The sequence below is a fragment of the Eleutherodactylus coqui genome, chromosome 2, assembly GCF_035609145.1.
Source record: "Eleutherodactylus coqui strain aEleCoq1 chromosome 2, aEleCoq1.hap1, whole genome shotgun sequence".
In the NCBI taxonomy this organism is placed as follows: Eukaryota; Metazoa; Chordata; class Amphibia; order Anura; family Eleutherodactylidae; genus Eleutherodactylus; species Eleutherodactylus coqui.
In genome coordinates, this window is record NC_089838.1 from 172,712,012 (window position 1) to 172,727,018 (window position 15,007).

The 15,007-nt window shown below is 41.1% G+C and overlaps 1 protein-coding gene across 2 annotated transcripts in view; it reads right to left on the reverse strand.

Moving 5' to 3' along the window:
• Positions 1 to 3,232: 3,232 nt before the first annotated feature.
• Positions 3,233 to 15,007, reverse strand: part of BCAP29 (B cell receptor associated protein 29) — a 49,700-nt gene continuing 37,925 nt past the window's right edge. For both annotated transcript variants that reach the window (XM_066591936.1, XM_066591937.1), the window contains exons 7-8: positions 10,685 to 10,785; positions 3,233 to 7,490 (exon numbers count right to left, since the gene is read on the reverse strand). In XM_066591936.1, coding sequence (XP_066448033.1) covers positions 7,452 to 7,490; positions 10,685 to 10,785 — 140 coding nt within the window. In that variant the 3' untranslated portion in view covers positions 3,233 to 7,451. The remainder of the gene's footprint in view (positions 7,491 to 10,684; positions 10,786 to 15,007) is intronic.

A 15,007-nucleotide genomic window follows, 5' to 3' on the forward strand; every position in this document is an offset into this window, starting at 1 on the left:
AATGGTGATTGTTGATGTTTCTTCCACCTATTCCCCATCTGCTATGACTGGAAATTAAATAAAAGGCAGCTGCTAAGTACATCTCTGTAAATCTGGTGAAACACAAAATTATCCCCAGCATGACAGCTGTTCCCTGACTACATATTTATCGCCATGGAAACAGCAGGATAAACGCCTCGCAGACATGTCTAGTCATGTTTACCAGTTGGGTGAACAAAGCATTGAGCATGGCCACCAAGTTCATGTTTCATCAGAGAATAGTCAAGCTGTCCCCATATACAGTAGATTGTTGGTGAACCTTATGTAATGTGTGGTCAGTCTACTTAACTTTTAGATCCATTAATACAGAGTGCATGGTGATTCCTGGTCTTACATACACCATTTTGCCTTGCACATATACAGCTGGATGCCCTCATTCGGTTTCTTCCTACATCATTGAAAAAAGCCCTTAGCTACATAAAGACTAAGGCTCAGTTCACACCTTTGTTTGGTCCTTCCATCTGAGGTTCTCTAGATGTTTCTATCACTTTTGACCTGTACCCCACTTTTCACTGAAAAAGTGATAAAACTTCAACCAACCTCAAAATAAGTCAATAGGGTCGGTTCAGATGTGTCGTACCATAGATTCAGCACAGTACCATAGCTTCTATTACAAACGGAAGCCACAGTGCAGAGCCTAAGTAATTAAAACACAAATTCCCTTTCAGGCGACACAAGGCAGCTGGTCTGGAAATGTATTTTAACATATGACAGGCTTTTACATACATTTCTGAAAATCAGTTCCATACATGTGAAACATTATTTCTGCAGCATGTACATGGGTCTCTGCAATCTTCATTTAGATGCAACAGTCTAAAAAGGAAAATTGTGTGTGGTGAGGAACTGGAGGGCATCTATATAAATTCAAGTTCAAAGTCATCAGAGAAACTGGCCCCATTTTTGGGTTGACTTAGCATAGCGTGTAAGGGTGAAAAAAAAAGGACGTAGGTCCATCTAGTTCAGCCTATTAGCCCCCAATGTTGATCCAGAGAGGGCAAAAACCACCAATGAGGTAGAGCCAATTTTTCTAATTTTAGGAGAAAATATCATTCCTGACTCCAAGTCTGGCAATCAGAATAATCCTGGATCAACAACCCTGCTGAGTAATTAGTGCCTATGACAAGTAATATTGTTATATTCAAGAAAGGCGTCTAGGCCCCTCTTAACCCTTTCCAACCCACCGTCTGACCTCTGAGGACATTATGATTTAAGGCTGTACAGCTCCGATGTTGGAAGACATCCGTCGGGGTTCTCTTACTGTATAGTGCCAGCCTCTCTGATGTCGAAGCCTATCCAAGTGTCACCTCATGCAGTACTGGCTTCAGCCAGCATATAGCGTCGTTGTATAATGGCAGAAAAAGAGTAAGCCCCCTAGGAAAACCAGGATACAAATTGGATTGGAAAGGGTTAAAACTCTTTTAGCAAGTTCAACATCACCACGTCCTCAGGTAAGAGTTCCATAGTCTCACTGCTCTTACAGTAAAGAAGCTCCTACGATGTTGATGTAGAAACCTTCTCTCCTTTAGGGTTCCCACCCACTTCCGTTTTTTGAACTCTGCGATATCGCTACGGGTTTTTTTAACGCGAATGTCAATGGGACTTTCTGATGTTAAAAACGCATTGCACAAAAATTGCAAAGCACAAACTTGCGATGCATTTTCAACATTAGAAAGTCCCATTGACAATTGCGATTTTAAAAAAACGCAGCGATATCACAGCGTTAAAAAAACGCAAGTGGGTAGGAGTTCTTACATGTAGGAGATGCTTCATTGTTACAGTCACAGTCCTTGGTATAAATAGATCATGGGAGAGATCTCTACATTGACCCCTGTTATATTTATACATAGTTATTAGGTCACCCAAGAACCTCTTTTGATACACTCCATGATCGTATTTGCCTTGGCAGTAGTTGCCTGACACTGGTTGCTCTAGTTAAGTTTACAGGTAATTCAAATCCTTAAATCCATTTCCATGCCAGTTTTGTCCAGTGGTTTCCCATTTGTAATGGTGACATGTACTCGTATTTCCATTTCACATGTGTATAACCTTACATTTATCAGTGCTAGACTTATGCCCAAACCCCCAACCTATCCAGATCTATTTCTGTCGCATTCTGTCCTTGCTTGTATTAATTTCCTTACAGAGTTTTGCACAGTCTGCAAATATTGATATTTTGCTGTACAATCCCTCCACAACGCCGTTAAAAGGGGTTTTCCAGGGAAATACTATTGATTACCTATTCTCAGGATAGGTCATCAATAGTTGATCGGCCAGGGTCCGTTGCTCGGAACCCCAACTGATCAGCTGAGTGGGCGCATGCTGTCAGCGCCGTAAATACACAGGAGGTCAGAGTGGAAGTCTCCACACCGACCTGTGTAGTGCCCGATGCTTGTAACTCTGCAGGCATGGCTCCCATTCAAATCAATGAAATCCATTCCTGCAGTTACAAGCGCTGGCCACTATACAGGAGGTCAGCATGAAGACTTCTGTTCCGACCTCTGTATTTGGAATGGAAGCCTCCGCGCTGACCTCTGTGTAGTGGCCGGTGCTTGTAACTGCAGGCACGGCTCTCACTGAAATCAATAGGAGCCGTGCCTGCAGTTACAACCGCTGGCCACTACACAGAAGTTGGCGTGGAGGCTTCCGCTCTGACCTCTGCGTATTTGTGGCGCTGACAGCATGCGTCCGCTCAGCTGATCGGTCAGGTATCCGAACGACGGACCCTTGCCGATCAACTATTGATGACCTATCCTGAGGAATCCAGTGGAACTAACCCCATCACTATAGAGTTCTTAAATATAAGAAACAATGATCTATCACATTTCTTAATTCCCTTAGAGCAAGGGGTGTATGCCATTTTAAGGCAGCTCTGCACCTCCCCCTGGGTTAGACTAGTGACATTTAATGAAGCGTTTACTTTATTACTCTGTCATTTCATTTTGCTGAGTGAATACACTGGCAAAAAAACTATTTAACAAATTTGCTTTCACCTTAACACCCTCTACTGTTTTTCCCTTATTACTTTTTAAAGGGCCAATACTTTCCATTTTAATCTTTTTGCTATTTATGTAGTTGAAGAACAGTTTAGGATTAGCTTTACTCTCTTTGACAATGAGTCTCTGACTGCTGAAATGACATCACCTTCTAAATTATTTAATCTAATAAAGAGCATTCAAGGAAGGTCACACATGTGTCTCACACAATTGCAAAATAAGCTTTATTATAATGTTAATATGAAAATACATTCTTTTGAGAGGCAGATTCATAGTATGTAGCATAACAGTGTGACTTACACGTATTGGATATTTCCCTGCAAAAAAGAAAAACTTAAAGATTAATAGATCTAAAAATAGAATTATGTAAACTCTGAAATATTGCATATCCCTTTAAAAAGGACCTGTCACCCCTTCAGCCATATTATTTCAATAAGTCCTTGCATTACCCACGAAATAATTCTGCAGCAACTTTTCCTATAACCCTGCACTGTTCCGGTTATCTCCCTTGTCAAGGTGGTGTGCCCCTATAAAGTCTGGCAGCGTCAGCACAGATTGGACAATGTGTGAGTGTAGACCCAGCTGTCAGTTTATACATATACCTCTAGGATGGATAACTAAGGTATGGTACAACACAGGGACACATTAAAAGCTTCATGCCAGCTTTCTCGTGGATAGGTTGCACCAAAATGTGAGATATCTTGCAATTTTATGCTGACCTGCCAATAAAAAAACAAACCTGGCCAAAAATTCTAGCTCAAATAAACATCATCTATGAACTGGCCTAGATTTATAGATCTGATGCACCAGGGACAACGCCTCTTGATTCATTTGGCGCACTTTGGTCTCAGTAAAGGTTATACTGGCGTGAAGTATAAAATGTTGTAAGTAAATATGCTCCATTGAGTTTGAGGAGCAGATGCCGCAGAATTGTTACATTCGGGGGAATACAAGTATTTACTAAAACGGACAAGTCACTAGTGGCAACAGTCCTCTTTTAAATAAATGGCACTCGCAAATAGTAGATATGTTCGATACAGCTGAAATGAAGTAACACTAATGGCAGGGACTGCCATAAGGTGCTACATACATCCGATTTTTCTTCTCAAGACTGAAAGTCACAAAAACATTAATCATTTCGCTGATAAGGGGAAAATGTTCTCTGAAATGCAAATGAAGGAATTATTGAAAACAATGTAACAATATCTACAGATCATTACAGTAATGTATATATTAAATCTCACAACTTGTGTAAATCACATGACAAGTGCAATTTTAAGTATAAGAGTGGATGGTGATAAAAGTGACAAAACCAGAGGCAGCATTTAGATTATAGCACTATCGAAAAATTCAAATGAAAGAAGGCACATGAGCCAAGGCTAGTCTACACTCGACTATACACATTACATAGTGGTTGACATTTTCAGTATGATTACGTTCACACGTGATGAATTTGCTGTGGATTTTGGTGCAGATCTGGTGTGAAATCTGCTGTGGATCCACATCAAAATCTGCATCAAATGTTGTGGATTTTGGTGCAGATTTTTTTCTGCGGTGGAAAATCTGTAGCAAATCCACCACATGTGACCATACCCTAAATCTCTTTAAATCGATTGTATGTTTATTTCATGAAGAGAGTGGAATAAGCTGCCAGACATATCCGAGGAGAACAAAGAACCTGCACTTTGAAAATCAAACATGCCTAATCCTTCAAAAACTGGCTGAAGGATTAAGGCCCCCTGTCCACGGGTGTGATTTAGCCGGCGGAGAATCATTGCGATTCTCCGCTCGTGGCTCCTGCTCCCAGGATACCGCAACGCTCGTGGACAGGGGGCCTAAATCGCTGATGCACCGAAATGCCTGCAACTTTTCTTCTTCCTCTAAAACAAATGAGATTGTCAACCGTGGTGGTTTGGTTTAGAACAGCGTTTCTCAACTCCAGTCCTCAGGGACCCACCCACAGGTGATATTTTCAGGATTTCCTCAGTGTTGCACAGGTGATGTAATTATTGTCGGTGCCTCAGACATTGCCACAGGTGTTCTCACTATAGGATATCCTGAAAACATGACCTGTTGGGGGTCCATGAGGACTGGAGTTGAAACACAGTCGTTTAAAAAAATCAAATTTTAAAATAAGCTATTAGTCCATTCTGCGTTAATAAAGGCAACTCCACAGATTAGATGGAGCAACTACAAAGAACATCTTTTGCTCTAGAGGACGGTTCATGCATTACACAGATAACCCTTTGATTTCAATAACTATGGTACTTGTGCTGTTTTAATAGAATTGAAAATTTGCTTCCAGGTTCCCCTACAGCTGATCACAGGGGTCCCTGCAGTGAAAAAAATCGGATCTGCTTCTTTTTGGATTACCTTTCTAGTAAATTGGATAATTCCTCAATGTATTGTACATGACAAGTCTAGTATCACAATAACATCTATCTCACGTCCTGGAAACTGAGCATTGTCTTTTTGCCAACATACTTTTGCAAAAAGCATACCAGAAACAAAAGTCTGATCCGACATAAAACATTCATTCTCAAAAACCTAAAATGATGTCAACTCAAACAAGCATATTTTCAGTATAAGTTTGACATAAAAACGGTGCAATTAGAGGAACTACGAGGGGGTGCTGATAAGTCCTTGACTTTTCAATCTTCATTTGTTTTCACATCAATGTAAGTTATATAATTAGAAAGCTCAATCTTTGGAATAGTTTGTGAGCAAATTTTGGCATGATCTCATGTGCCATTCTTCTGTTACGCAAGTCTGAAGACATGGCGGAGTCTGCAGCAAATTTCACTATAAAGGAGAGCAGAGCAGCAATGAAGTTCTTGTTTCTGAAAGAGATGTGGGCCAAAAGACATTTACGGTGACATGGTGCAAACATTAGGCTACAATTTAAAATGGCCACTACAAAACTGACGATGAAGGCTGTTCTAGGAAACATCTAGTAGGGACTGTTCTAGAAGCCATAAATGTAATCTATGATAAGATTCTGGAATACCAGCAAATTTCTTTTAAGATGATAGCCGAGGCTCGGAACATTTCAAGAAAGAGTTGTGTCCATAATTCATGATCACCTTGATGAGAAAGGAGTCTGCCAAGTGTGTCTTGAAATGTTTGTCAGCAGATCAAAAGCCTGCCCAAGTGCTAGCTGGGGAGTTCTGCAGAGTTTTCTGCTTTCTCGTCTCGACTGATCACAAGGGATAAGATGTGAATTATATCTATAACCGTGAGTCAAAAGAAGAGAGACACACAGTGATCCTCCGCATCCAAAGAAGTTTAGAGTGTATAAGTCATGACAAAGACCACTGAGGTGGTCGAAACGTTGCCTGTATTATGTGGAGCAAGTAAAATTTTGTACTTTGGATGTGAAGAATCTCCTGCACCTATTTGCTGCTCGGCCTTTGTTTCTATTTGTAGAGTGCATAAGTCGTCAACCAAGGTTATGGCGTCTGTCTTCTGGGATAAAGATGCAATACTGCTTGTGGACTGCATTCCGAAGGGGTCTACTATCACAGCTGCGTATTACACAACACTTCTACATAAAAGTGGAGGAGGCACTGAAGCTGAAAAAACATGGAAGGTTGACCCAATGTGTCGTATTCTTGTACAACAATGTCTCGTTCCCACTCAGTGGCCAAACTGGCTGCCCTGGGCCTTTGGGTGCTGGATCACCCTCTTTATTCGCCTGATCTTGCAGCCTCAGACTATCATCTGTTTTCTAATTAGAAGAAAAACCTCAAGAGAATCAACTTTGCATCCATTTCTAATGCACTTAAGTGGTTGAAAGCTGGTCTACTGTCCAACTAAAGGAATTGTTTCTGGATCGGTTGAAAAAGTTGCAACACCGCAGTCAGAAATGCATAGATATCTGAGGAGACTATACAGAACAACTGTGAAATTACATTGTTCTTTTGTGGTCAAAACTAAGAAATCGTCAGCACCACCTCATAGATATGAACAATATACCGGGATTCAGAATGCTGTATTCTCTTGATGACAGCTTAATGTGTATATCTAGTATAAACATACATTTGTTAATATGCATTACATGCAGCTCCCTAACCTGATCCAGCTATCTGAACCACGGGAAGAGAACAGTTCCCTGGACAATGCAATGCATGTTTTACTGTATTTTTCATTACAGTTCTGACCTGTTACTTTTGAGAAGGTAGTCAAGTTAAATACACTTTCAAGAGCACAACAATTTAAAGTGACAAATACCAGAAATATATTAACATGACTACAATTTTAAAGTTTGCATTGGACACAAACTGCTGCAAACTGAGAAAAAACAAAATGTGCCGATCTTCCATTAAAAACTCTTTGTTGCAGCGACTTCAAAATGAAATTCAAAACTCCAGAAAATGTCTTCACATTCTTATGGTCACTTATTCAGATCATTGCTGTGAATCACTGCTCTTTCTTACTGTCTTGCTCCAGAATGGTATTCTAAACAAAAAAAGTAGAAGAAATTAGTAACGTAACAAACCTACAATTCACATATTCTAACGCCCAATGTCTACGGGCAAATTGGATTTGCGGAATCTGCGCGGGAGATCCGCAAATCAAGCCGCCCATAGAGAAACACGGGGGTCCGCAAATAGATTAAAAGGATGCAGATTTGATTTGCGGACCTATTGATCCGGAAGACAAATCAAAGCATTCTTTATTGTTCTGCAGATACTGCAGGGACAGCTTCCATTAAATGGAAGCCGACCGATCCACGGCACACCCGCACCTGACACTGCGGATGTGCTGCGGATCCATAGGAAAGCAGGAAGAAAATTTTAAAAAAAACTGTACTGTGCATGTCCGACTGCGAGCCTTGAGGACCATGTGCAGTACAGCGAACCCGGGAGTGGAGGGATCCGCACAAACGCCACTGCCGGGGAAATCAGGTAAGCGGGGCTCAGTGGCCGTGGGCAGGGGTGGATTCCCTGCACGCAATCCACACATGCCATGGAAATAAGGCTCAAGGAGAAAACATATTTACTTTGGAACATGCCATTAGCTCATTTTTGCCCCTTATACATATGGCAAAAGTAGTCCATCTACAGTATAGTCAGTACCTTTTTAGGACAATGTCATTCCTACACTATTATGCAAAAAAAGTACTTTCCTAGTAGCCTCACTAGTAATCACTAGTGTCATACTATCACCGCACTCACCTACTTTAATTGGCATGTTTCTAGCCATTTCAGGTTAGTCAAAAGAAAAAGTAGAGCTAAATGTTACCTAATTGCTCTCTTTTTTTTTTTTTTTAAGTGATTTAAGTGAATGACTTAAGTACCAGCCCACAAATGAACCAATATGGCATGTTTCCATATTGTGAGACATTGACACACACTGTAAGGCCTCTTTCCCACAAGCGTCATTTTGAGTAGGCGCGTCAAAAAAAAAAAAAAAAAAAAAAAAAAAGCGAGTCTAAAAAGAACCTATGGTTTCCTATTGGCTCTTTTAGACAAATAATTTTTTGACGCTCCTAAAAAAAAGTGCACGTCAAAATGGATTTCCCCATAGCAGGGTGATAGAGGGGAGCTATGGTGGATTTCCCCATAGGAGGGAGATAGAGCGGACCAATGGGGGATTTCCCAATAGTAGGGTAGAGAGAGCGGAGCTATGGGGGATTAACCCATAGCCTCGGCTCCATCTCTCCCTGCTATGAGAAAATCCCCCATACGTCTGCTCCATCTCTCCCTGCTCTGGAGACATCCCAAAGCCCTGCGGGGCTTCTTCCCTCTCCCTTCTTAGGCCTCATGTCCACAGGGAAAAGAAGAATTAAAATCTGGCGAATGTGCCCGGCGCATGCGCGCGGCACGCCGCCAACGTGCAGGGCACATCCGCCGGCCGAAGAAAGAAGATCCGGCTGCGAAGAAGAGAAGATCTGCACGGTCCGCTGCAGGTAAGTTTATTCTTATTTTAAGCGCTCATGTCCGCGGGGCAGGAAGGACCCGCTACGGATTCTCCATGGAGAATCCGTAGCGGGCCTGATTTTCCCCGTGGACATGAGGCCTTAGAGCAGCTGACTTCTCCAAGTACAGCTGCTCCAGGGAATGAGAGAATTTTAGGCCCATGAAGATTGGCTCTTCTGCGCTTACAAATTTTGCCCGGTCACGCGATTTGCAACATCTGATAAAAAAAAAAATTCGCTCATCTGATAAATGTCTTACGTATGAGAATCCCAATAATGAAAACAAAACCACTGAAATCAATGGGATTTCATAACAGGACATAACGATCCACTTGTTCCTCTGCTGCAGATCGTCTCCCAGAACCTTTCCCTTTGTGTGAATAACCAGTGTTCTGAAATTTCTCGCCCCACAGGCGCTCACCTGATTCGGTCATTCCAAAACCATGCAGACACAGAAACTTTCATCAACTGTATACTACCACACATTTTGTGTCTACCAGTTTTGGTTCTATATCATGCTGAAAGTGCCTATATCTTTTATAGTACACCTAGATATTATATTCAGGCAGCAGTCTGTATACACTCTAAACAGAGCGCTATCTTGATGCTACACCGCAATACTTGCTGTTGACAAAATGCTGCCATGTCACAATGTAGTGTATAGAGCCATTACAGCAGTATGTATGTACTATATACAGAGGCATCAGTTGTGTGTGTAATGTATACAAACTGCTTCAGAGTACTACGGTACTACTAAGCACTATAGTACTTCGAGGAGCCACAGATGTGTTTTTGCCATAATGTACATTAGAAATCTTGGAGGGACAATCTTATTCCAAAAAAAAAAAAAATCTTGGTTACAATTTAGTGCATACTTATATGAGCTTTATTTTGTAGGACTTTTCTACTCCAAGTCTATTCTGCAGTACATACAGCCACAAGCACACGGGCGTGCCGGTTTTCTTTCAAAAGCGCCTCGCATAAGTTCTGTGAAATTGTGATCCTCAGGCACGTGTTTCACGCATGTCAGAGGAGTGCAAGTCTTTCCCATTATTTTGAACACTCACATGCACATTACACCGCTTGCGAGTGCCATGTGATGTTTTTAAAGGTCCCATTGAAAACAATGGGTGATTTGTTCCTAGAAAACACTAAAAAATAGGACATGCAGCGATTTTTTTACCTCGCAGCATTGTTGTGAGGGAAAAAAAAAAATTCTTCATGTGAATTAATCCATTCAAAAGAATGAAATTCATATTTACTCGAGTTTGGGCATCTCGCAACACACAAAACTCGTGCTCATGTGCATGTAGCCTAAGGCTGCCTGTCCACGGCTGCGACAGAATGTCGCCAGCGATATTCTGCCGCAGGGGAGGAGCACTAAAAGGTCTCTGCGATGAGCCTGTATTAATGATAGGCTCACCGCTGAGAATCGCAGCATGCCATGATTTTAATCATGTGAACGGAAAATCGCTATGATTTTCCGCTCGTGTGCAGTAGGCTGCGCTTTCCATAGTTATCCCATGGAAAGCGTGTCATGCGAGCTCCGCGTGTGATTTATTGCCGCAGATCTTGCAATAACACCCTGGCCGTGGACAGCCAGCCTAAGAAAGAAAATACGGTATTTTTAGAAGTCAGGAAATGTGACAACTTTCATATTTTGCTTGTTTGTCCTTGTGAAATACTTGTAGTGTCATCCGACAGAAAAGAGAACAGATTGCACAATACCAACCTGTAGTAACTCATGTTCTGTTATAAGGCGATCATATTCTCTGGTCAGCCCTTCACTCTGCTTCTTCAAGGCAAGGACTTCTGCTTGGGATTTGGAGAGTGCTGAAATAAATATTGGCAGTATGAGATGTATATAGTAAACACTAAGTAAGTTCTATAGCCTAAATAGGGGGAGAGACATTTTGCCACGCGATATTTTCAGTTCTCCAGGTTTCCTTGTTTATGTACAACCGACTCAACTCTATGTGTCATTCTCATGAGAACACTACAGTCAGCCTAAGCCTGCAATGTCATCTCACAGCAGACAGCACTTTATAATCTCAAATCAACAATTAAGACGAGTTCTGAATACTGCCACGGACTTAGCAGAAAATCTGTAGCAGGTGGACTGCAAAATCTGCATAAATTCAGATTTAACTGTGAAATTCAAAGTTTCGCAGGGATTCCGCTTTCCTGCTGCGTTCGCTGGGCAGAACCAAACAGCCCCAGACAGACTCCTATGACTATAATGGGGTCCGCTCACTTTCTGCCCAGCTGCCTGGCTTTTGGATGGAAGAAAAAAAAAATGCTGCATGTAGCACTTTCATTTCCGGTATTTTCAGCTGGATCTGCGAAGGAACCTCCGGCCAGAAGTTCCAACGCAGACGTGAAATCGGCCTTATATCAGCTGTATGTGGATTTGTATGTACTGCACAAATTCTGCAACAGAATGCAGTTAAGAATATACACTGAAAATAGCCACTACACCCGCCAAGTCTATACATTTACTTCTTTTACCTCTAAATTGTCTAAAGCCCTTGTTTGTCCTTAGAATACCGAAGAATGACTACCTTATGCCATCCACAAGAGTAAAAAAGAAAACAAAACACGTGTCTTATTGGTACAGGACATGCAACAGGAGCCAAAAGTAACATTCTGTGGTGACTTACATGCTGCCCTTGTTGTGACTATAAACAGCAATATCTCTCATCAGGAGGACATGCTATCTAGACACGAACAAAACAACACTCACATTGTTCCCATGTTTTGGGTATGATGACGCCACAACTCACTCTATTTCTAAGGCAAGAGATTTCACAGGAGAAAGAAAAAAAAAAGAAGAGGTCTATTTCTTTAAACGGTCAAATTAATTAATTTCTTGAAAGATTTTTTAATTGTTACAATTAAAAACGTCCTATTGTATCTACAGCTCCTGTGCTGACAAGTAGTCTCCATGGGAGCAGGCATCAAACCTTATAAAGTCCAATTTTGCAGTCATATTGCTTTCCAATTGTCCCCTACTTTCTGAGAGGAGTACAGGATCAGACTGCAGGGGGTTTGTTACCCGTTACCATGGTGATGCGCATGAACTGTAAACAATAAAAAAATCTAATTAAATTACAACCTGCAGCAACGTGGATTCATTTCTCCTTTTCTATGCATTCAGGAAATAAAATACTGGCTGTATATTGTTATTCTTCCTCATATTCTAAATAGTATCTAGTAGTATCTCACATGAACTGCTTTCCCTTGCAGTTTGGGGATTATATGCCTCATACATTAGATAACAATGGTAATTCCAAAATTACTTGATTACGTGATTTAGGCATTTTGCGATTCTCTGAAGGGGACTGAAGAACAAATCTCTTTTTTGATGTCAAAGAGCCTTGAACACCATAGGTACACATACATCTACCATACAGATCATACTACATACTCATATACAACACCTCAAAGATCTAAAAGCAGAGTTTCCCACTTTATATGTATGTTTCTAAGTGACATTGGTCTAATGGGTCAATTACACAAATCTTCCATCGCCTACAAGTAGACTTGGATGACCTCTTTATGTTGGGAGGATATGCAAGAGTTCTTGTTTCATCTCACAGGATATTATCTATTGCTGGGTATATTCTTGGCCTCCGTGAGCAGAAAAAGAGATCATTCACCATAGCACTTGAAGAACAACTAGTTTTATTGGACAGAACAGGACGTGTAGTTGTGGGTATTTGTACTGACTAGTTCAAGCGTTTAAGCTAATGAAAGGGACAAATAAGTCTTAAGAATCACTAGCAACACAAAATGGAATTCTATTATGTACAAGAGCAGATAGAAGTCCGGTGTGTAGGTCTAACATACACGTACGGGGTCCCCTGTTTAGTACTGAGGATGAACAGCTAGTAGTCCTGAATTAGTAGAAATTAAGAGCTCTATTCTTGCTAATTGGACAGTTCCTATGCAGTATAAGCTCTTTAATAAGCAGTTTCGTGGAAACCTGTCAACAGAGCTTTCGCTATTAAAATAATAACATGATGTTACAGTGCTTGTAATTACCCTCTTAGCGGAGTGATAGGTCATCCCTAACACTACACTAGAAAACTACTGACAAGAAACACCAAGTACGATTATTTCTCTAGCAGCAAGTCTTATACTCAATGGACACAGCTACTTGATATGGAAAAATCCTGGGGGTACTAGTTGACTGTAGACTTAAGTGGAGAAAACAATGCCAGTCAGCTGCTGTAAAAGCAAAAAAAGTCTTGGGGTGCAATAAAAGAGGCATAGGGCCTCATGAAATAAAAGAGGTCACCGGGCCTCATGAAAGATGTAGCAGCGCTTGAGGGGGTTCAAAGAAGGACAACTAAATTAATAAACAGAATGGGAGGACTGGAATACTCAGAGAGGCGATCAAAATTGGGATTATTCACTCTAGAAAAACGATGGTTATGGGGCAACCAAATAACTATGTATAAATACATTAGGGGACAATACAAGGATCTCTCCCATGATCTGTTTATACCCAGGACTGCGACGGTAACAAGCGGCCATCCTCTACGTCTAGAGGAAAGCAGGTTCAATCACCAACACAGAAGGGGGTTCTTTACTGTAAGAGCAGTGAGACTTTCTGCCTGAAGACGTAGTGATGGCAAAATCGATATAGGACTTTAAGAGGGGACTAGATGTCTTTCCAGAGTGCTACGATATTACAGGATAGATAACATTAAATAACCAGCGGGGTTGTTAATCCGGGTCTTTGAGTCAGGTAGGAACTTTTTAAATGTTGATCCAGGGATTATACTAACTGCCATTATGGAGTGGGGAAGGAATTATTTTTCCCCTTAATGGGCTAATTGGCTGCTGCCTCATTGTTTTTTGTTTTTTTTTGCCTTCCTCTGGATCAACAAGGGGGGAGGGACATAAGCTGAACTAGATGGACATGGCCTCCCATCAGCCTAACATACTATGTTACTATATAACTTATGCTATAGATATTTGATTGTGCATTGTCCTCTATACCTGCAGTGTTCAGGTGAGGCTGCCTGACTGGCCTCATGTCAACCCAAAGCTTTCCTTCCTACACTTACATTGCTACAGTACACAAGCAGCAAGCCAGTCACAGCAAGCAGCTAGTCAAACTTTATCGTGTCCGACACAGAAACAGCAGACACTTAGAGCATATGCCAGCCGCAGCAGCAATATGATGAATATATGATGAATTAAAATACATGTATAGTTAGACAAAACATAAAAGTGCAATAGGAAAAAATAGTTAATTTTATTTTGTAACTCCATGCTCTACCTAGCAGCCTGTAAAAGATTGTCCTGCGCCCCGTACTCGAATCACATGACCTTCAGCTAACAAGAACAGGAAAGCCAAGCTCATCTGGGTCAGAACTGCTCTGAACTTAAAAATCTGCCGCAGAATACAGTAGCAACAAAGTGGATGGACATTCAACAATACTCATCCACTTGCTATGAAAGTTTCCTACACAGAAATGGAACATTATGTGAATTTCTTTTTTATGGTTCAAAAGTTTTTTATTTTGTCTGTTATGCAGATATGAAAATTACAAAATTGTGGTGTCATTTTCATCAAACATTCTTACATTAACCTCAATTGTCTTCCTTTGTCTAGTTTTCTGTCTTATTCTTTGAAACAGACTTTTTTTCTTTTTAAATATAAGTATGAACTCTGATGCTATCAACATTTATAGCTTATAACTTCTCAGATTAATTTCTGGTATCTCTAGCTTCAGTTACTGATTGGTTAAACTGAGAAAAAGAAAACTTAAACATATCTAATATAACAGCTTCTTATGAAGAAAGATTGAGGAAAGAAGGGGGGGAAGTAAAGAGGGCTGGAATGTTGAGAGTGGGGGGGGGGCTTGGTCAGGGGCGAGAGGAGAGAAGAGGGGGGGGGGGGGGGGGGGGGAGTCATCTCGTATCTTGATTTGAGGGTTACGTTTTCAGGGTCTGGTAGTATCCGAAGGGTCATTGGTTGTGTTTGTGTTGGGGAGTGACCCCCTTTCAAGCCATGGGCCTAAGTCTTGGGAGAAACGGAACT